Source organism: Silurus meridionalis, chromosome 7, assembly GCF_014805685.1.
Source record: "Silurus meridionalis isolate SWU-2019-XX chromosome 7, ASM1480568v1, whole genome shotgun sequence".
NCBI classification, from domain to species: domain Eukaryota; kingdom Metazoa; phylum Chordata; class Actinopteri; order Siluriformes; family Siluridae; genus Silurus; species Silurus meridionalis.
This window is the reverse complement of record NC_060890.1, coordinates 14,130,684-14,153,182: the sequence shown is the minus strand read 5'-3', so window position 1 is coordinate 14,153,182 and position 22,499 is coordinate 14,130,684. Positions and strand designations below refer to the sequence as shown.

Sequence of the window (22,499 nt, the reverse complement as noted above, 5' to 3'; positions counted from 1 at the left end):
AGGGCAAAATCAAGAAGTCATACACGCTTATAGAATTTTTTTTTTCTAAACTGATGAACTGCAGTAATTTGTCTTATCATCTACAAGATTGTTCTCTTTTCCCTTTAATTTTGTAGGCCACTTTTTAAAACTTTAAACTCTGACACACATCCTCAGTCATCCATTAAGTCACAGCACAACTATGTCAAACTCAATAAACCATTGAATCAGTTACACTAATTTCCCTAGTTACTGAAAAACATGTGAAGTAAAAATGGTCTACAGTATAAAATATTAAGCTGATTGTTTTAAACCATTTGACAACATTATTGAAATTACTATTTATTTATATAAAAAAACCAAACAGTTACCCAGTTACAACTCTGTTTTAGTTTGACAAAATATTTACAAAAAAGAAAAACCCACACATTTCATAACCAGTTTCTTGCTTTGATCTATAGAGATTCATTAGTCAGTGCTTTTCATTACTGAATATTATTTATTAACAAAAAAGAACCTTCCCTGTTTCAAGTCATTTAAAATTTCTTGCAGTTTTATTATTTTACTACAAGTGCTCAGAAACTTGATCCCACATGCAATCAATAACAAACAGGAAGCCAGATATTCTTTGATTGCTGCCATTAATGACATGAATCAGGAGAAAGAAGAACTGCATTACTAATAAATGGAGAGGAATGTACTTCCAGATTTCCTTCAAATTTTGGGGGGAAATCAGGTCCAAATAGCTCTGAATGAATTAGGTTAACAGTAATAGAACGTAAAACCCAATGCATCCTGTTTTCACAAAGTTACAAAGGTATTTTTTGTGTGGCAGCACTGTCTGTGTGCTGGGCATTCATGTTGGGCAGCTGCTTGGACATTTAGTCACAGCTACACCAAGAAATCACATGCCAACAGGGCATTTCCATCAAGATACTCTCTATAGGGAAGTACACACAAATAAAAAAAAAAAAACAAAAAACAGAACAATGAAAAAATTGCATCATTAAATTTTCCTTTCTTTTTCCCTCTAAAAATACAAAATTACCTGTTACATATACAAGTAACCCAAACTTATACAAATAAGTATACCTTTCTCTTATTGGGAAGAAAAAAAACAAACAAACAAAAAACAAACAAAAAAAAAAAAACACACTAAAGACTGTTCATCTTCTGCTAAATGAAAACAAACATAGATGATTGTAAAAATTTGAAAATATCTTGCTTATACAACAATTTCTTACTGATTAAAAAAAAAAAAAAAAAAAACACTACTTATGTGAAATAAGTAGTCAAATAAAATATAGTGGGTTATAATAGTGTGAATGGTAAGAATCACTTTTCTTTCTAACAGTATATTTCATTAAGAGCTGACCGTTGATTTGGATACAGTAAACAATTGTTTTAAAATGATTAGGAACTTGCACAAAAGTGCAGCATTACTGAAGATAAACAGATGACTATTATTCTTTGTCCATTCCGAAAAATGGTTAGTATTATTCTGTTGTAAGTAGCAACGCATGTTAAAGGGAACATCATCGGTTCCTACGTGCAAAGTTATGCTTCAATTTGTAACATTTATTGTTTTAAAGGACTTAGACAGTGGACCAAAATGAAATAAAAATTACTGATCCAAGTTATGTACAAAAAAAAAAAAAAAAAAAAATTAATTCCCACTCCTTAAAGTTCCCACAGCTTAAAAACCTAGCCAATCTTGTGACTGACAGCAGTCACTGGAACTGGGGTTAACTGGTGACATAATGCTTGCTGGAAGACTGACTGTAGAGGCCATAGAAGTCAGGATGCCTGTGTGGCTGTGAGGCATCTATCCAGTCCCGCATAGACAGACTCTGGAGAGACTGAGACATTGCAGGTGTGGAGGGAAGGGGCTGATGGGAATACTCCTGTGAGCTCACTGGCCAGGGGAAGGAGCTGGATCTAGGGTATGGCGGATGCCCTCTAGGGTTGGACACTGAGGGCACACCCGAGCAGTAGCAGTTATCCACTGTGCACATTAGAATTTTGCGTCCTCCGTATTGAGCCAGCTGTGAGGTGCTGCTGTTTGGATAATGAGAATGAGGAAATACAGAACCAGAGTGATGCATGGACTGAGAGGTGGTGGCAGCACTGCTGTTTCCAGAGTTGCAAGGTCCCAGAGCATGCTGGGAGGACTGGCCCTCACTAGTGGAGGAACCTGGAGCTGGAGTAAGACTCAGACATGGCTGTTTAGCAGCAGGTACAGAGGAAGAGGAAGAGGAAGACTCCATAAAACTAGACCCAGCCTTACTGCTGCCCCCAGCTTCAGAGAAAGCCACTGAGTGCCTACGCTTCTCTGCACACAGATAGGCTGGAATAGTCTGGAAGAAGTTTGCAGGAGCACTAAAAGGAGCTAAGACACAAGAAGAGAAAAAAGGAAGTGGTATTAAAAGAGAACACATCTAATTATAATCTAATAAAAACAAAACTGCTAAAAATGTATACATTAGACAAATTACAGAAATTATTTTATAACTACCTTCAAGAATTTTGCACAGGTTTTTCTCCCTCTTTGTGATTTCAGAAAGAAACAGCTTCGAATTGAGGCTGCCCACCTTGTAAGAGGGTAAGGTATTGCCAATATATGACTGAGACCTAAAACAAACAGTGTGTCAGACTCATATGTACTTGCACTGTCAAGACTTTATGACAAAGATATGATATGCAAGAAATGCAGACTTACCTGTCCATTAAGATTTTTACAGATTTTGTATTCTAAAATGAAGAAAAAAAAAAGCACAGCAAAACTTGTTAATGCTCACATTCCAGTTCTTAAAAAGCTCCCAGAAAAACGTTTGGTTTTTTGGGGGAAAACAGGATTTGAACATGACGTCTGAGTTTAGTGACGATAATGAGGAACTGCGGTGAGATGGCATAAAGTCCAATGACATCAGAGTGTCATTGTGTAAAAGTCACACAGTTTTGAGGCATTTCTAAAGGAAGTATGTTATCTATTAGTTAACTATAAACACTCATATGGCTGTGTAGCTCAGAAACAATAAGATGGTAGGTCTACAATTTCCAAAGTTTGCAAAAACCTTTAAAAATTAAGTGCCACAGAAATGAAACATATAAAGGCGAACTACTGATTACTGTAAACTTACTACTAATGCAGTCTGTTTTATGTTAATTTGATGTCACTTAGGTTATTATTGGCTATATAAAAAAAACATAGGTAACCAAGAATCAATGTTCTCACCCTCATAAATTTGATGTCCTCTGCCTTATCGGAAACCATCTGAATGGAGCTAAGAAGTTTCTTGGCCTCCTGGCGTTTCTGGTTGAGCTGCAAAACCTGGGTAGAGTTCTCCTGACAGAATTTGGTATGCGCCTGATCCAGCACCTCCAGTGTCTTTCCCAAGTCTTCTTCTAGCAGCTGCTGCATCTTCTGATACTGCAGCTGTACCTCCTCTTTTAGATGCTGCACCTTCTCCTGGAATATTCAGTCCAATATCATAAATCATCAATAACAATTATTAATGATTATTAATCAAATAACACAACATCTGGCTGTTGACTAACATGGCAACATGGTGTTCATTAGAAAATTAACCAAAAAGGTAAACTAAATCTGTCAGATTCACAGAGATTACACACATGGCTTATCGGCTAAACAAAGCATACAGCATATGTTGGAAAATATAATGTTTGTACAAGGGTGATGAAACAAACATACCTCTACAAGACACTTGTCAGACTCTAGTTTGTAGAGTTGCTCTTCTATATCTTGAACTCGGTCTTCGATCCGGTCCTGCTGCTTCATTAACGTTTGCTATGGAAGCAGAACGAGAACAATACAGTCACACTTAAACATTAAATAACACCTTAAAATAACTGCTCTTGCAACTAAACTCTCTCATGAGACCATTAAAGCAAGGACAAACTAAATATCTGGAATTTTACATGCTTTAGCATTTCTTGCGTATGAGCCAGACAATGCTATGATGCTTAGTAAGGACATTTTGTTTCCATGGTGAGAACAATGCTTATCTAAAAACAGGAATGAAATGACCATGTCATGAATGACATGTTACAAAGCAAAATCATCTGAACCAATCCATTCTTAAATGGGTTCAAATTAAATGCAATCTCTACATTCTAATCTACATCTCTAAATAATACAAACAGAAAAGTCATATTAAAGAGATTTAGTTTAAATAGGGTCAAACCCAATCAGCATATGATAGAAGTAGAATCTTAATAATTGTCCTGTTAATATTAAATTCCATACAAAATCTAAAACACTAACAAATGGGCCTTTAACACTAGAACAAATGTCAGTGATAACAACAATAAAACACTAAATTGGTGTAAATTAAAAGCATGATGCAAGAGAGCCCCTAAAGAGGAGGTGGAAGTGCTGTCATGGCAACAAATCTGTTTTTTTTTTTTTACTTTAGCGGCTTTGTTATTTTTCTGTGTATTCAGCAGGTGAATATGAAGCAGGGGGAAGAGAACTATAGAAAGCAAAGAGGACAGGAAAGAAACAGAAGAAACACATTTATTTCACACTATCATCCCCCATTTTGTCTTTGTCGGCCTGCATGTCAGAGACAAATAGCTGTGACCCTCGCTGTGTGCATACTGGAGCAAAGCTCTGTAATGAATGCAAGCTGGCTGGCAGATAAAAATGCTTGCATCCAGCACAATTCTAGAACCACACCACATAGTTGATGCTTTAAAGCTTCTGAACCAGACCAGTGTCTAGTTCACATGACACCATGAAGCTTTACTGTAACACCCCCATTTTCTATCTCTCTTTTTTTTTTTTTTTTTTTTAAAACCCCGGATTTTGCTCTAGCAATTTCTCAAAGCAGTACCCCCATAGATACACACATCAGTAATCATTCAACTCTGCCTTGCAACTGTGCAGACACTCAGACCCAGCCAAATGCACTCACTGACCCAACAACAAAATACATGGATTTTGAATCCCAATAACAGGCCACATCATGTACCAGACATGATCTCTGCATCTTGTCAAATTTGAATGATATTGGATCTGGGTGTATCCAGCCACAAACTAAATAAGACAAACAGTATAGGTAATTGAATGCCCATAACCATCTCAGCAGCCTATAAATCATACAAACACATCAAACTGCACAAAATAAAAAAAAATATATATATAAAATATATTTTGTAAGGTTAAATTTAATTCCATCTGCTTTACACTTTGTGTATATGTATGTATTTTTTTTATATATATATATATATATATATATATTTATTTATTACACACACACAAAATTGAAAGAAATATGAGCACAAACAATCATGATGGGTTCTGAAGTGATAGGAATCAAATTTCTAATCTGACCACTACTGATAAATGCCTCTGCCCTCAGTGCACAATATACTATATCAGTCATTGTCAATCAATCTATACGAACGCCATACTCAAGAGATATGGGCTGAATTTGAACTTGAGTTTAAAAAGTATACTAAAATCCGGCAGATAAAGTTCTCTGTATTCAGAGTTTGCTTATGTTGCTACTTAAATTGATTTTAAATGCAGCCTATTCAAAATTCCACATCTCTGAAATGGGTTTTCACAACAGCATCTGGCTATTTGGTGTAAACATATCTTCAAATAAACAATTAGCAGGAGCCTAGTAAATTGTTAAAAAATTGTTGCACAAACATCCTTAATTGAGCTTATGCATAAAAAAAATTATTTGTTGAACAAATAAAACAAACAATGTTTCATTTAATATGATGTATTATCCTATGAAAAAACATTAATAGTTTAAAAAGAAACTGACCATGTAAATATAGTTCATCTAGTTAATACATAAAACTGTGGTCCTTGAGATAGACAGTGGCTATGATTAAGCTGTCTTTTCCAGAAAAAGAAAAAAATATAAATCTTTCAATGGATTTACAGGAATAATGCACCTAAATATGTCATATTTATGTATGCTCTTAAATCATGTAAAATCAGAAGAAATTTTAAAATCAACATTTTTTTTAATTTACAGCCTAAAACATGAAATTTGGGGTTACGCATAATAAAACAGTGATGCCGGACTCCTCACCTAACCCTGATAGTGGACAAAAAAACCTGATGCACCTCCAAGGTCAAACTCCACCCTGCATATACAAATCCCACACAACTGCCAAGTAGCATGTGAGACTGTAACATTTATGGTCCGAACACTAACCTGTACAATTTTGTTTGTGCTAACTAATCACTTTGTGGGTTTAATTCAACTCTGAATTGACTGCTTAGTGAACAAGCAAACGGTTTATGCAGTCTTACTAGAAGATACGTTTTATTAAAATAATGGTTAAATGCACAGTGAAATAGATTAATTCTAACAACTTTAAAAGCTTCAAAAACTAACAGTGTAACAGAGCTAATACTGTATCTCTCATTGGGTTAATATGATCGTTTAGAATTAACATGGTCTGTCTGGCTACAAATATGGCATTATGATGATCATCATGATCTTTACGATGCCAAATAGACTGGGGACTGGTAAGGGACCTGTTTTATTACAATATAAAACACTTTTAAAAATAAATATCTAATTACTATAATATGTAACACATGCACATACATTAATGATTTAATCTAAAGGTAGCTGGAATTAATAGTTATCCATAAAACACACATTCATGTTCACCAAACAATAATGCAAGCAAGAGTCAAATATATGACCTAATTGTAGTGACTGATGAGTTCAGGCTGCTGGCAGAAGCCTATAGGGGGAACCTAATATTGCACAGTGGTATTGCTATCCCTTTCTCTAGGGGGAGTGGGGGTAGGGCTCTTAGAATTACTGACAGCATCAAGGTCAGGGTGAACAGAGCAGGCACATCCATACCATCAGTTCAGGTACAGCTGGTCTTCCTGCCTTTTCGGCCCTAGCAGAGTGATTAGCGGTCCATTAAAGCTAATAGCTTGCCTGTACCCAAACGAAAATGCAGATATGCACATGCAACTGTAAATCTAAATTTCAACTGGGATTTTAATCAGAGTACAGTATATTAATCTTATTTAAAAAAGACTATAGGAAGCATAACAATGCACTACAGTACAGTCATAATACTAGTTTGTCTTATAAAGGGTTTAAGCAAAACAGGATTTTCAAAAACAAAAAAGTCCATTATCTTCATTCACATAGGTTGATCCATTAAATGACCAACCAACCGACAACCACATCCAGAATTAATTAAAACCAGAACAGACATTAAACTGATAAATCATAGTTAATTATATAAACACAAAATGTCTACAAATTCTAACACATATAGAAAAGCAATAACTGTTAAAAGTAAATAAGATTCAAATGAGTTTTTGTTTTCCATTTCTTTTTTTGTGCCAAAAAAAATAAGGCTCCTCATTTAATCCTTTGGTTGCAACCCACCACCCCCCTCTCTGCCCCAAATGCCAAGCGAGGATGCACCTGGCCCAGAGAGATAAGGCCAGAGGAGAACTCTGGGAGTGTTTCACAATTCAGCCCAACTGGAAATCACTCATATGAAAGCAAAAAGGGAGAGAAGGAATGAAGAACCAGTCCTGGAACATTGATAAAACTCTACCCAGATAGATGGGTCAAGAAGTAAGGCTCTGAAATTACCTAATAAAACTTGATGGCTATAAAGAAAAAATTATAAATAAATAAACTGACAGGTACGCCTACTGGCAGGCATTCTGGATATTAGTGTTGCCTTGTTTCACAAGCTTAAAATCTGATGTACTTTTATTTTGGAAGGAAACTACATAATAAAAATTTATTTTATTTTAGTAAGCATTTAGTAACTCAGTAAACAATTAAAACCAATTAGTCCTACAATCTGATCAAAAGTGGTTACCATCTGAAAATGTAAATTGTGTGTGTTTTAAATAAATACAAATATATTTACTCACAAAAAACTGATCATTTGTTTCAAGGATTTCCCCATGTTTTTACAGTGGCATAGAGTTTAAAAGGGTTCATATTAAATAATATGAATAAACTTACGTTTATGCCACACCCATTTCAGGGTTAAGGACAGAGATTCGGAGCCTTTACATACATACAGAAACAGATATAACATCGAGTTACACTCCTAAAATATCATGCATTTCTAACTGGCTATTCACTAAAGGCACACGTTGGTATGAACAAGACCACTAGTGACAAACCAAACCAAGTCACTAGTGACAAACCAAAACAACCTAACAACCAAAATTTTTTATTTATTAAAAGGTATAAACAAAACCCAAACAAAACAGGGTTAGTAGTGACAAACCTAACCAAACCAACAACCAAGATGTATAGCTTTTTTCAGTGTTAGTGTTTGGGCGCTTACCCGGATGTCATTGCGCCGCAGCTCTACATCACAGACGGCGTGTCCATGGTGTGGCGCACATCTGGCCACGCAGCAGTAGTGGCACACAGCAGCGTGCTCAGCCTCGCAGTGGTACAGCCGGTACTCGTGATGCAGCGGACAACTCCATGCCCGAGCCTCGGCCGCCTCCACTAGCAGGTGTCCGGCGTTGGACGAGGGCTGCTGCAGGTGCGTCTGCACGTGTGACTGGCAGCATGGCGCCTTGCACCTAAGACATACTTTCTGAGCAGGCATTGGTGGCCCGCGGCGACACAGGATACAGTGCAGCACAGTTGGAGCTTTCTCTATGTTCAGCGCATTGAACTTTTCCACGATGTTGGACAGCTTGTGGTTTTTCTCCAGAGCTGGTTTCTGGCTGTAGGCGTTGTTGCATTCCGGGCACCGGACCATGGCCGCATCCTTGGCCCAGGCTTCGTTTATACACACGCGGCAAAAGTTGTGCTTGCATGGCAGCTGAACCGGTTCCGAAAACACATGCAGACAGATCGGACATATAAGCTCTTCTTCAAGACAGTTCTTCCAGGTTTCAGCCATTTCGGCTCGAGCTCGTCTCAAAGATTAAAGTTATTTACGTGTGAAAGGCTGAGAACTTTTTTTTGAAGATGCACAGTCCACGACTCCTATAAACCCATACAGACAAAACCTGCCCCTGCTTCATCTACTGAATAATGATAACCAAGGGGGTCTTAAGGCCTACTTTCACAGGCATTGAGGTTTCTGTAGAAGGAACACCGAACAACAGCAGTGCTTGAAATCATAAAGTAAACTTGATGCCACATTATAATCACCCTAGATTTACTAATCCGTGTGTTAAAGACAACAATGTTGTTCCTTATGGTCAAGTGCACTTACCTACATCTCATTATCACTCAGTCTTTCTTTTTTGTCACAGTGACTCTTGAATCATGTGGGACGATAATGAACAGACTAATCTGCTGACACATCTGAATGATATGCTTTGGCAGTTCCTCCCTTTAGTAGGTGAATGTACGGTTATGGGCCTTTCCGGCGCACTGTTAAGACTTTGGAGTTGTTACGCACAGATTTTTATAACCCCAACATTAACTATTGGCCTCAATAGAGTTCGATTGATTAAAGTCGGATAGGATCCTAACAACAGATCAAAATAAGATCAGTGAAATATATACTAATGCCGGGTAGTGCTACTGTCCTTCATATTAAAGCTACAGTGCGTCATTCTTGTGCAATCTAGTTTCACCAGTACAAATCTATGGCCTAGGTTACTTTCATTTTAGTGGAAAAAAAACGTGTTAGAGGATCTATTTTAGCTTTAGTTTCTGAAAACTAACTGAGAACACACTATTGGTCTGGGGTCTGAAAACAGGATTGACGCTTCCCGTCGCCTTTCTTGCCGAAACGGCCTACAAAAAAAAGGTTTAAAGGCTTACCAACCAATCTGCTGTAGGTGGACTAAATGGAAAGATCTGCCATATCCAGCTAGCGAGTGTTCTCAAGAGCTAAAACATTAACCTATTTTGATCCGAGATCCTCACTGCCGGGAGACCAAACCGAGTTTCCTTTCTTTTATTTGTATCCGGTCGAAGAGAATAATAAGTACAATGTGTCCAGTTCCGATATACAACCAAAATCCTCGGTGCGATCCTTTACATTGTAAATGGAACCGCGCCGTGCTAGTCTCGTTATTCACTCCTGTCATCTGCCATCTTGCGTTCCTCTTTAAAAATGAAAAAAGAAAAGAAAAACGTCCCTGGCTAAAAGCAGCCTCTTGCCTTTACTGTCCACAAGGCGTCAAACGGGTAATGTAACACTGCACATTTCCTCCAATCTGTCCTCGCTGTAAATTCCTTCGTGGATCGCTTTCCTCTATCTCACCATGGTCTAATTTATGATTTCCCCCCTATCTATTTAGACGGGCTTTGATGAGGGAAGGAACGCAGAAACAGAACTGAGTTTCAACACACCTCGCTTCTCGCTCTTGCGCGCGCACACACACTCTCAGAGTTCCCTCCTCCCAACAATAAAGCACTCCGACAGTCACGTGATCTGTCACAGCGCTGATACATAAAGAGGCGGGGCTTAAACAGGAAGAACCTTTCTTTTTTCTTTTTTTTTTTAAAGGGCCAAACAGTAAAATGAAGCAGTGGCCACTCAGAAAGCTGTGATTAGAAGAAATAGGTTCCTACACGTCAACAAATAATAATGTAAAATAGACCAAATCCGAGATGAAGGAATTAAACTTTAGGATTAAATAACTGAAATGTAAATGTTGATATGTGATATAGTTTCGGGACACAGGCTTCAATAGTCAGTTGTATGGTAGGCTGCAGTCAATATATCAAATCCATAGTTCTTCCCCTATGCAGAGCAGTCTTTTTAATCTAAAAATGCATTTATCAAATTTATATATATATATATATATATATATATAAATTTTATATTGGAGCCAATGAGCTTTTTATTCCTGAATTTTTTAAATAAACAAAACAGTTCATAAAGTGACTACATTAAAATTGTTCTCTGTGCGTTATTAAGGTTTAAATGAAACACATTTAAAAAATAAATGAGTTAAAACGATGCACTATGGGAATGTATTTTTCTTTGTGCATCCCCATGAAATCTGGTTTATTATTAGGTAGTATAACTTAAATTAGCAGAACTATGCATTAAATAGGGAAGAGATTTACATACAAAAACATACTTGACCATAAAACCACTGACAATCTAAAACAACAACTGGCATCTCATTGAATAAAATACATGTTGATGGCTAGTTAAATCCTAGTTAATCAAAAAATGTATTGTGTTATGCTTAACAAAAAACCAACAACACAAACACCTTTAACTGGACATGTAAATTACAGAAAAAACCCCAGAAATATCATTTACATGAACTAAAATGCATCAAGATAAATCCATGTGATCCTGCTATTGAAGTTGCTCAACCCCCAACATGTATCTGCTTACAAAGATTACACATTTTTTGGTATTAAAATTATGTAATTTTCATATGACCTAAATTAAAGCAATTTGACTATGTCCTCTGATATCAGTAACAAAAACTGGCAGAGATCAGAAATAATTCAAGCAACACGAATATGTTTATTTTCTGCAAAACATTAATATGAATGTATGAAGCACTACCATAAACAACAAAAAAATATTACATAATGTAAAATTTCCTGAGTTACAAATGGTCCCCTTGATCACAAAACAAGCAATACAAATATCATTAAATATCAAACACTAAAAAAATATTTCAAAGGACAGTACTGTAAAGTCTCTCTTCATTTTTGGAAAGTTAATGCATGATTTGTATAAATCAATAAGTCAACAAGCACATATGAAAATGGCAGTTTAAAAAAAAAAATGTATATATATATAAAATTACTCTTATCTAGATATGCCATTACTGGTGTAACTGGAATTATACCTGGAGATAATTAGTGTAAAATGCTTGGTAAAAATATTTTATCATTAAAAAAAAAAAAAAAAAAAAAAAGTATGATCCTTTCTAGAATTAGCGTACCACTAAAATTTCCTATGGCAAAAAACTGGTGCAAATTAATCAATTAAAATCCTGTAGAAACTCATGCAGTCCCAGAAATACTTAAAAGATTAGCATACTATAAAAATGCTAAATAAATAGGTAAACCAACCTCAAGCTTATGATTTTTATAGAAAATGATGAAAGCTTAGTAAGTAAACCATTGTTTCCTTCATGAGCAACAGTGCCAAACTATAGTCTTGTATTGTGCAGTTAAAGCGGAAGGAATTTTCCTCTCCCATATGGTCCCACACCACATGATTTTTTTTTAACAGTACATATTTGGTCATTAGGTCATTATGTTTACAAATATAGACATGTTGATGATATCACAATAAGAAAATAAGGCTGATTTCATTAAGAGTTTATTGTCTTACAATCCTTTTATAAACGATTCCAGCCTTCATCTTGAGTCTGTATGAGGCAGTGAAGAATGGGTCAGGTAGTTTTAAATGGCCTTCACATCAATTGGGTGTTGAATACCTTCCCTCATGGCTTTAATGCCCCGTAATCTGCGACTGTGGAGGGTGAAGCGAGACCAAGCCAGTAGCTGCAGCAGAGCACAGGAGATGGGAACAAACACCAGTAGGTAAAAGCAGCCCTGGCGCAGTGGTAAAGAGCTCTCTGTACCCGATACAGCTACAGCTGAGTCTTTAAGAGGAGTCTGCTCAAAGATGTCATAACCTAGTAAAGACAGACAAGTAATATTATTTACACTAAAATAAACATTTTAATAATCTGGTGAATTTAATTAACCTTGTGGATGAATTGAGAAAACTGAATGGGTAATGAATGTGCTTGTATGAAGGACAGAGTGAAATATATATATTTCCCTGGCAAAACTGTACAGCCACCGATCAGGCATAACATAATGACCACCAGCCTAATATTGTGTTGGTAAAACATTTGCTGCTAAAACAGTCCTGACCAATTAAGCATAACTTCTTCAGCAATTTGAACCACTTTATCTCATCTGTTGGATTGGACCACACGGGCCAGCCTTCGCTCCTCGCGTGCATCAGTGAGCATTGACCACCCACGACCCTGTTCCCAGATTACCACTGTTCCTTCCTTGGAACACGTTTGATAGATACTGACCACTGCAGACACGGAACAGCCCACAAGAGCTGCAGTTTTGGAAATGCGCTGATCCAGTCGTCTAGCCATCACAATCTGAAACTTGTCAAATTCGCTTAAATCCTTACACCCATTTTCCTGCTTCTAACACTTCAACTTTTAGGACAAAATGTTTACTTTCTGCCTAATATATCCCACCCACTAACAGATGCCATGACGAAGAGATAATTAGTGTTATTCACTCGTTGGTCATAATGTTATTCCATGATTGGGGTTTATATATTTATATATTATCTAGACATTATGTCACTTTAATAAAATAATGTGTTTGAAATTTTTTATGAATTTTGTAAGTGAAAACAGTTTAGAATCTTATTCCTTACGTCCCTGAACATTCGGTCCAACTGCCGATTCTGAATTTTAAGATAATTCGCAACTTGCTGTTACTTTGGTTCCAAATGAGAACCCGCAAATTTTCCGAGTCGGGAGTTTGAAACGCAAATCTTTGGGAGTTGACTTTATACACACACACATGCAGTCATTGCAAAAATATTGCCACCCTTGCAATTCTGTCAAAAAAATGCAACCCATTTCTCAGAAGATTTTTGCAGTTGCAAATGTTTTGGTACTCGTTTATTTTACACAAAAAAAAAAGAGAAGAAAAGTCATATCTGATTACAACTGCTGTTTTGAAATCTCTCCACATGTGTTCTATGGGATTCAGATCTGGACTTACTGCTGGCCATTTCAAGACTCTTCAGCATTTTGTTTGTAACCATTTCTGAGTGCTTTTTGAAGTGTGTTTTTGGGTCATTGTCCTGGTGGAAGACCCATGACCCCTGGTGGAGATGTAGCTTTCTGACACTGGCCACTACAATGCGCCCGAAAATTCTTTGCTTTCATAAAACCTTTCACACAGTCAATGCATCCAGTGTTAGAAGCCCAAAACATCTTTGAACTTCCACCATGATTGACTGCAGGGGCTGTGCTTTTTTCTTTCATCATTTCTTTTTTGTAAACAGTGCCATGATGTCCTTTACCAAAAAGCTCTACTTTTGTCTCATCTGTCCACAGTACATTCTCCCAGAAGGATTGTGGTTTTGTCACATAAGTTTTGGCAAAATTATGTCTTGCTGTTTTTATGCCTTTGTAGCGTACTTTTCCATTCAGATGGTGATGGATAGTGCAAGCTGACACTGTTGTATCCTGTGTCTGCAGATCAGCTTGAATTTGTTTGGAAGTTAACCAGGGTTCTTTATCCAGTATTTGAACAATACTTCATTGTAATTTTTCATTCATTTTGATCTTCCGTTTACATCCAGAGAGGTTACAGTGCCGTGGGCTGTGAACCTCTTGATGATATTGCGCACAATGGCTCTCTGGAGATGGACTTTGTTGGATTGTCCATGTTTTTCCACAATCTTTTTTCTCAAATTCACAGACAACTCTTTACACTTCTTTCTTTTCTCCTTGCTCCGTGTGACACACAACACAAAGGTTGAGTTAACGTTTCTCCGTTTGAACTCGTTGCACGTGTGATTACTATATTGCCCACACCTGTTACTTGCCACAGGTGTGTCTAAATACAAATTACAGGAACCTGCTTAAAAAGCAATTTTTTTTTTCAATTTTGACAAGGTGCCAATCATTTTGTCCAGTCCATTTTTGAGTTCTGTATGAAATCTTATTTCTTGTTTGACTTTTCTTCTGTTTCTTTTGTGTTGTTACAGTGCAAACAAAAACAATAAGCATGTGAATACCAAAACATTTGCAAATGGAACAATTTTCGGAGAGAGGTGTTGCATTTTCTGACAAAATTGCAAGGGTGCCGATATATATATATATATATATATATATATATATATATATATAACCAATATAATTACTTTGGCAACATACATGCCATTAGAAATGAGTAGCATTTCAGTTCAGAAAACCAAAGGTTTTCTGTTTGTTTATTGGTTGAAGTGTCCTCTGACGTCAAAAAAGGCGGAGTTAAAGACATACACCATCAGATTTTGCAAATGAAAGTAAAGAATGCGGTGAGGTGTATCATTATCTCAGCCTCTTTTTTGAAGTTATAGGACACAACCAATAAACAAGCACTATAAATGTGATACAGTGTTCTGTATTTCTACAAATTTACACAAAATTCCTCTCGCTATATTCTTGCAAATGTTTTCTGTCTGTGTTTAAAGTGTGGGGAAGGATAATATATGGCTTAAACAATAAAAATCACATTTACCGAATAGTTTACTATATATCAGCCTGTTAAGGAACAGCAGGACACTGGACAATTGTATATCTATATTAAAAGGTCATCTTTAACTGACATATTATTCCACCCTCACAAGTCAGTTTAAGATAAAGGGAGTGTCATTTTTTTCTTTTCACAATTCAAACATGTCCAACTGAACACACTCTTTTAGACATACCTGTATATACACACAGCAGCCAGGTGCCAATGAGAGGAGCAAAGGTCTGGCCTGGCTTTGTTACTAAAGCAACCATACCAAACAGCAGTGCAGAGGCTGCTTGTTTTCGTCGGTTCAACACAAAGTCCTCGTCAACCAGGTCTGTGATTACCAAATTTAACAGCTTACAGGTCCCCTCAGTAAACACTCGATTACTGCACAGAAGGAGTCATGCATTTTAAGCATAGCCAAGCTTTTATTCTATTATTTTGTTATATCAAAAATATTTGAACTAGTATATTGATAATACTAAATGGTTTAAAAATGTGCACTGATTATCCAACCAAAGTTTTATGGAATTATATCTATTGTGATTCTTATATTTCAAGCGCATACATACAATAATGCAACAGAAACATACAAGCAACTGAAATAATAAATTAAAACATACATATCCAGATTAAAAATAAGCATATTTAAGACATTTTAGATCATATGTGAAAAACATGCTTTGTCCTGAAGTGTGTGTAATGTTGAGCTCTTACCTGGCAATAAATAAGCAAAGCAGGTAGACCTGGTCTGCTCCTGCTAGCAGCATTGCTATACTAAGGCCCAATTTCAAAAGAAAGAGACCACGAACAACTTGGTAGACACCCAGTTTTTGGCATAATGTCAAAAAGTAAAGGTTGTTGACATGAGGAGCTATGTAAGAGATTCCTGTAAATTTTGAACAGAAAAAGACATCAAAAGTTATGATACATACTGAGTTTATGTAACAGCTTTTTAAATTAGTTCATGAAAATAGAAAATTGCCATAACCCATTCCTGTTTTTCCAAATTAAACATTCCAAAAGATTATAAATGTACAACTGGATCACGCTAAGGTCTTATTAGTAGTATTTTAATTGGGCAAATGTTTCAGTAGGGTCACATGTTCTTACCCAGCAGAAAAGAGCCAGTGGAGGCAGAGATGCGGTCTGATAATAGGTGCTCCAGAAACAGAGGAAAAAAGTTGCTGTTGAAGTGGCAGTGAAAGACCTTAGGATAAATAATGCAATATAAAAAAAGCAAAAGATGAATAAAGCAGTTCTAAAATGCATAACCAATAATATATCAAAACACAAAATTGTGGATTCAAAAGCAATATTCACCTGCACCAAATTCATTGAAACAAACCACATGAAATTTTTGTGCCGGGAGAGTTGCTTCAGATACTCCCCTAGAGTGACGGGCTTCTCAGTCTGAGCAAGAGGAGCCTGGCCAACAGACAATCTGAGAGAAACAGTGTAAGAATAATAAAAACGAGAGAAAGAAGTCACAATTGAAAAGGCAATTTTAGTCTCTTTTTGCTCACAAACAGAGGCTTGTGGGACTGGTCTGCAATTTGAGAAGCCTTTTCTCATGTATTCGGTGATGGGGCAGACCAAGTCCTGTTTTTACCTTTTGTTTTTGCCCTTTTTAAATTGCTTACAGTTTCAGAAGACAGAGTTTATACTTTTATTATAGCACATGAGCCCCACAGCAATGACGATAGTGAGTAAAGTAACAGAAATATAGAAGTGACTTTTTTTTCCTGTTTGTTTTTTAGAAAATTGAAAAAGGAGACTGTATATAATGGATTCTGCAGCTTTCACATTCCTTGTGAGTGAAACACAAAGTATTTCAGGTTGGGGAAAAATCTATATTCTATAAATGTGAAACGCAGTTTCCAAACAGTTTTTATGAAAGATTCATAAATGCTGTTTTAATGAATGAATATTAAAGTGACATTTGGCAGAACCATGGCAACATCTAAGCAACATAAGAAGTATTTTTATGCATCATTGGCAGAAAATGCAGATTTAAACTGAACCTACTCTTTGAGCAATTCGTTTTCTCCTTTCTTGAGTGACTGAACCTCAGTTTGGAACCTGTGTCGCAGAATTCGGGATACCACCGCAAAGCCTAGCACTGACAGGGCAGACAGCGCAACACAAAAAAGCCTGAAGGACCAAAAATCCTCTTTGTCCCAGAAGAAGTAGGACAGGAAGACAGAAAGTGAGCCCAGTGCACTGAACAGGGAGCTATGGAAGTTCAAGCGTGTGCGTTCGTTTGCAGACACGGCTAGGTCGGCCAGCAGAGCGTTGTGGTTGAGGTCCACCAGTGTGAGGAAACCATCGTAAAGGCACAGGCAAATGAGGAACTGCAGACCAGGGTGGGCCCAGGCCACCCAGAAGGCCAGGAAGGAAAGAGCAAAAAGCGGCCCATTCCTTGAGAGAGACTGCAGGCGTTTCAACACAACCTCAGGTGAAGAGATCTGAGATCCAGACCTGAGATATGAAACAAATACATAACATACAAAACCCAAATTAAAGTTTTTCCTGTTGTTTTAAACATTTAAATGTTCAGTTGTACTCTAGATTCTAGATTTATCTTTTTAGAGCAAATAAGAAATTTCTTACTGAGTGCTAAGGAAAGCACGGTCACTTAGCCAGCCAAAGAGGGGGTCATTCAGGCTGTTCCATATCAGGAACACAGTCTGTGTGGGCAAGCCAGAAACATTTAATGACCAAATTACTCATCTTGGTATAAAAGAATGCATTTTGTTTATTTAATGCATGCATTAATTAATAATGCATTATCTACATACGCAACAAAACAAACTAACTCACCTCTCCCACCCAGAAGGAAAGTTTGTCTATCTTGTAAACGGACACAAAAGTTTCCACATAATAAAGCAGGAAGACATTGTGAAGAATTGAGACAAAAAGGGCCAAGGAGCCATACAGCACAGCTGTGGAGGCACCCAGGCAACAGTTCCACACCATCTTTCCCATCTCTTTTTACATTCTTTTGCTCTACCTCTGCATTTCCTCTACAAGCAGAATGTGGTCATCGTCCTAAATAGTAATCCTGTCAAAAAACAAATACACAGCACTGTAGTCATGTGGTGACACTTTTAAACGTAGATTTAATGTTTAAAAGTTTTAACTTTATCTAGTTAACTTTCATAATTCAGCAAATATCACACAATATATTGCAAAAAAAAATAGGTTTCTATTTAATGTTTTCAACCCATATCCTTAAGCTGGGTTTACATCCTAGGATTTTCTGCCTGATTATGCTGAACATTTTTTTAAATAATAAACCCATTCTCAAATGTATGATATTAACTATTTTTGGATTGCTTCAACACTCATGTAAGTCATGAACAGGAAGACAGCAAATGATGCAAGATTCATGAAGCAATTACAAAAACCGTGCATGTCAAAAGTTAGGCAACACCTAGTCTTTTATCATTTTTGAGAGACATATGCATGTTCTTTTTCGTTTATATGCAACAAACTAAAAATAAATATGGTATGGTATGATGATTTACTTAAAAAAAATATATAAACATACAGATATTAAACTTTATTTTAAAAACACACAGTTTCTCGAAACATTTGGCTGAAATACTTCGTCATGCCTCTTGTAAAACTTGCCAAAAGTATTCTTCACTAACTGATGATTACAACGATTTCTTTCTGATCTTCAGTTCATGCCACAGCAGTTCTATAAGATTTATGTTTGCGGTGACAGGGCAGGCCAGCTCTCCAGCTCTCGAAATAACGCTTGTTGTATGGTTAAGTTCCAATTAGCCCCAGTCCAGATGGAATTGCATGGTGTTAAAGTATGGCATAGAAGCCATGTTGGTTAAGTATTTTTTTCAAGTGTAATATTTTTCCCTGCTCCAAAACAACCCCAACCATTACCTTTCACCTCCATGTTTGAGGGTGGGTTTTCACTTTGTACTAAGTCAGCTATATATGGTAGAAAACAATAAAAGCGTCTTGACTTGATTTAACTTGGGTGTGAGGCAGCCGGCTAATGTCTTTCTTGTTCTCAGTCCACAAGTTATTCTGCCAAAAAAGTACAATTTGGACTCATCTGTCCACTGAACCCTCTTCCAGGCATTCGCAGTCCGGTGTCTGTTTTAGGCTTTTAGCTCATTTGTTGCATATAAACAAAACTTGATGTTTTTGATGTTCTGCACAAACCTAGTTAGCATTTTACTGTTGGAGGATCATAATATAATATGGCACTAAAAACACGTTATCAAACACTTAGTTAGGCTTAGTCATAGGCCTTAAAATGTTTTACATGAATCAACGTATACAGTGTGACTAATAATAATATTAAAAGGTCAATACCTCCACTGAAAAACCAGTGTAATATTTCTTCAATTAATCTTCATATAGGACCTCTGTGTATTGCGTTAAACAAACACCTAATTCTATGTATCATGCATGTATGACCACTAATAATAAACAAAGCAACTAATAAACAAAGGGTAGTTCAATATCATACTTTAACAGCAGGTCAGATCGGTTTATCCTTGAATATATTAGTGAATTTCTTATTTCTGGTCGGTGTCCAATACGATTTAAAGTGTGAAGCAAAACCACTGAGTTCTTGCCACTGCATGCACATAGATATCCATCTCATCTCTCTGAACAGGTGGCTTCTCTATTACTGCTGTAGTACAAACCCGTATCTGATCCAAGCTGAGATCAACAGTAAGGCAGTAATGTAATATGGTAACAGGTTCCACACCTGTGCCATATTAATATAGCAAAATAATGCACAAAAAATCTGTCTCCATGCCGCCGTTGCTGAGGTTTTACCCACTGATTCATGTGAATGAAAATCACCAACATATTCACTTTCTCTCTGCTTCTGTATCGAAACATACAGTAAACTGGCGTCACAATGCATATACAGCGATATATATATATGTACAGTATATACCTGGCGTGCAAACCCGTTTCAGCCTCCACAAGTCACATAATCCAAGTTTAATAAAATTGTTCAACATTGCAACGAGTTTAATTATTTAAAACATGTTATCTTAACGACTACCAACACTGGTTAACATCAGATTAACTACCCGGCGTTAACTTGTCGCTAGGTAAGCAGCCTGGCTTACCAATGCTAATCAAGCGCAACATGCTAGCTACATTCATAAAATCATCAATCTAAATCTACCGTTAAACTAAAACTTAGTGTAAACTACACTTTTAATTCATTATTTGTTTTATTAATATTATTTTTTTTGGCTAAAGGTGATTATTTAGACGTGAAGACACTATTGTGGTCGGCATACATACATATATTAGCAAGCTAACTAGTCCTAGCTAGTGATTTCAGCTTTTCCCTAAGAAAAATATATCCAAAAATCGAGTGTAAATGTTTATAGCTGGTCCACTGTGTAATTCTCTGAACAGCCTCAATAAACTTACCCTGTACACGTCCTGTTCGGCATCTGCTTTTATTTTACACAGGGCGACGTGTTCCTTTCACACGCTGCCCAGTTGGCATGTGAACATTTCAACCCAGTTACCACGGTTTATTAGCTTTTCCAATAATAATAAAAACAAAAAAATCTACCCTCTGGAGAAAACGTGTCTGTTGTTGCCAGAAAATAAAACTAGTAAAAACCCGGTTCTGATTGTTCCTATAGCGTACAGTAATGGAAAATAAAAGTGGGTTTCAGCAGCTGTCATGTGTAAGAGGAAATTGGTGACGTAAAACCCCTTTAAATCCGCTTCCTCCTTCTCTTCCAGTTTCTCCTTCGTCTTCTTCTACACGACATTCTCAGGCGGCAAAACCACAAATGTAAATTTTCTAGTCCAAATAATATTATTAACTGATAGCTTCTGTTGCTTTTTAATTTTACAACACATCCATAAATATTCAAGTGTGGAAAACAGGATTAATCAACACGTGTCTAAAAGAAGTTGCCTAAAAGCAGTAAATGCTTGTGGATGGGGTTTGCAGAGGGGAAAGGGTTAGGAGTGAGTTGGGGTTAGGAGTGAGTTGGGGTTAGGAGAGGGTTGGGATTAGGAATGAGATAGGATTGGGAGAGGGTTGGGAGTGAGTTGGGGTTGGGAAAGTGTTGAGGTTAGGAGTGAGTTGGGGTTGGGAGAGGGTTGGGAGTGAGTTGGGGCTGGGAGAGGGTTGGCAGTGAGTTGGGGTTGGGAAAGTGTTAAGGTTAGGAGTGAGTTAGGGTTGGGAGAGGGTCGGAAGAGAGTTGGGGTTAGGAGTAAATTGGGGTTAGGAGTGAGTTGGGATTGGGTGAGGGTTGGGAGTGAGTTGGGTTTAGAAGTGAGTTGGAGTTGGGAGAGGGTTGGGAGTGAGTTAGGGCTGGGAGAGGGTTGGGAGTGAGTTGGGGTTGGGAAAGTGATGAGGTTAGAAGTTAGTTGGGGCTGGGAGTGAGGTGGGGCTGGGAGTGAGTTGGGGTTGGGAGAGGGATGGGAATGAGGTGGGGGCTGGGAGAGGTTTGGTAATGAAGTGGGGTTCGGAGTAAAATGGGTCTTGGATTGGGTTAGAAATGAGTTAGGGTTGGTATAGGGTTAGGAGTTAGTTATGTCTGGTACCAAGCATGATGCAAATCATCTGCAAAATTCCATAAATATAAATGTAAAAGATAAGAGTTATTATCTAAAAGGAAAATATAAATCTATTACTGGTTACCCAGACACGTGGTCGTATACAGAACATTACAAATATTCGTGACTGAATTCAGGACAGTTTAAATAGGTATTTTATCTAAAAGGAGTCAAAAAACAGATGACAGAAGTGGTAATAATGCTGCATCGCCTTTTGGTGGCGCCAGAGTCACGAATGGCACCTAAGTCTATATGTTGTATTCTATACTTCTTCCTCTTCTTCCGGCTTCTCCCATTAGGGGACGCCACAGCGGTTCATATGTTGTATGCAATACGAGAATTAAAAAAATATAATTTAATTGACGAATTGGCTACATGAAAAGTTCATACATGAATTTGCCCAGCATTTACTAAGCATTTAAATATCATTGCACAGCTCAAAATCGGTCCTTAATAGATTGCTGGACAAACTTATCCTTATTCAGGCAATAAAAGACTACATTAACATATACGACTTGGGGTATCCAAACTTATTTAAGTTCGGCTCTAAATAACAAAATACGTGTATATTTGTGGCGTTTTTGTTCGTCTGTGTGCCTCAAATGCTCCTGCAGATGCTTTTTCAGAAAATTAATGCACTGGGGGCGTGGTTTATGGCTGATGTAATGAATATTAACACGTAGGCGTGTCTTCACCTTGGACATTGAACCGCGCGCG

The 22,499-nt window shown here is 37.1% G+C and overlaps 2 protein-coding genes across 4 annotated transcripts; both read right to left on the bottom strand.

Moving 5' to 3' along the window:
* Window positions 1-308: 308 nt before the first annotated feature.
* On the bottom strand, window positions 309-10,402 carry trim8b (tripartite motif containing 8b). 3 transcript variants are annotated; one of them, XM_046854606.1, is made up of 7 exons: window positions 9,765-10,402; window positions 8,317-9,072; window positions 3,692-3,787; window positions 3,215-3,448; window positions 2,699-2,730; window positions 2,495-2,610; window positions 309-2,368 (listed from the first exon to the last, which is right to left on the bottom strand). In XM_046854606.1, the coding sequence occupies exons 2-7, from the start codon at window positions 8,887-8,889 to the stop codon at window positions 1,725-1,727; spliced, it is 1,695 nt and encodes a 564-aa protein (XP_046710562.1). In that variant the 5' UTR covers window positions 8,890-9,072; window positions 9,765-10,402; the 3' UTR covers window positions 309-1,724. The 3 variants fall into 3 exon arrangements, with proteins under 3 accessions (XP_046710562.1, XP_046710563.1, XP_046710561.1); XM_046854607.1 differs by having other exon boundaries at window positions 8,317-8,808; XM_046854605.1 differs by having other exon boundaries at window positions 8,317-10,402.
* A 1,014-nt stretch (window positions 10,403-11,416) lies between these two features.
* Window positions 11,417-20,939, bottom strand: mfsd13a (major facilitator superfamily domain containing 13A). Its single transcript, XM_046854676.1, has 9 exons — window positions 20,634-20,939; window positions 18,024-18,264; window positions 17,814-17,890; window positions 17,229-17,681; window positions 16,524-16,644; window positions 16,314-16,410; window positions 15,918-16,089; window positions 15,394-15,587; window positions 11,417-12,565 (listed from the first exon to the last, which is right to left on the bottom strand). The coding sequence occupies exons 2-9, from the start codon at window positions 18,186-18,188 to the stop codon at window positions 12,330-12,332; spliced, it is 1,515 nt and encodes a 504-aa protein (XP_046710632.1). The 5' UTR covers window positions 18,189-18,264; window positions 20,634-20,939; the 3' UTR covers window positions 11,417-12,329.
* Between the last annotated feature and the right edge of the window lie 1,560 nt (window positions 20,940-22,499).

Excerpts from the sequence above, each read along its gene's own strand:
- trim8b (XM_046854605.1), bottom strand. The coding sequence starts at position 8,889 with ATGGCTGAAACCTGGAAGAACTGTCTTGAAGAAGAGCTTATATGTCCG. Across the intron at positions 3,788-8,316 it reads TGCGGCGCAATGACATCCGG|CAAACGTTAATGAAGCAGCA; the intron begins GTAAGCGCCCAA and ends CTGCTTCCATAG. Across the intron at positions 2,369-2,494 it reads CCTGTGCAAAATTCTTGAAG|CTCCTTTTAGTGCTCCTGCA; the intron begins GTAGTTATAAAA and ends CTTGTGTCTTAG.
- mfsd13a (XM_046854676.1), bottom strand. The coding sequence starts at position 18,188 with ATGGGAAAGATGGTGTGGAACTGTTGCCTGGGTGCCTCCACAGCTGTG. Across the intron at positions 17,891-18,023 it reads TTTCCTTCTGGGTGGGAGAG|ACTGTGTTCCTGATATGGAA; the intron begins GTGAGTTAGTTT and ends TTGCCCACACAG. Across the intron at positions 12,566-15,393 it reads GCTGCTGTGTGTATATACAG|GTTATGACATCTTTGAGCAG; the intron begins GTATGTCTAAAA and ends TGTCTTTACTAG.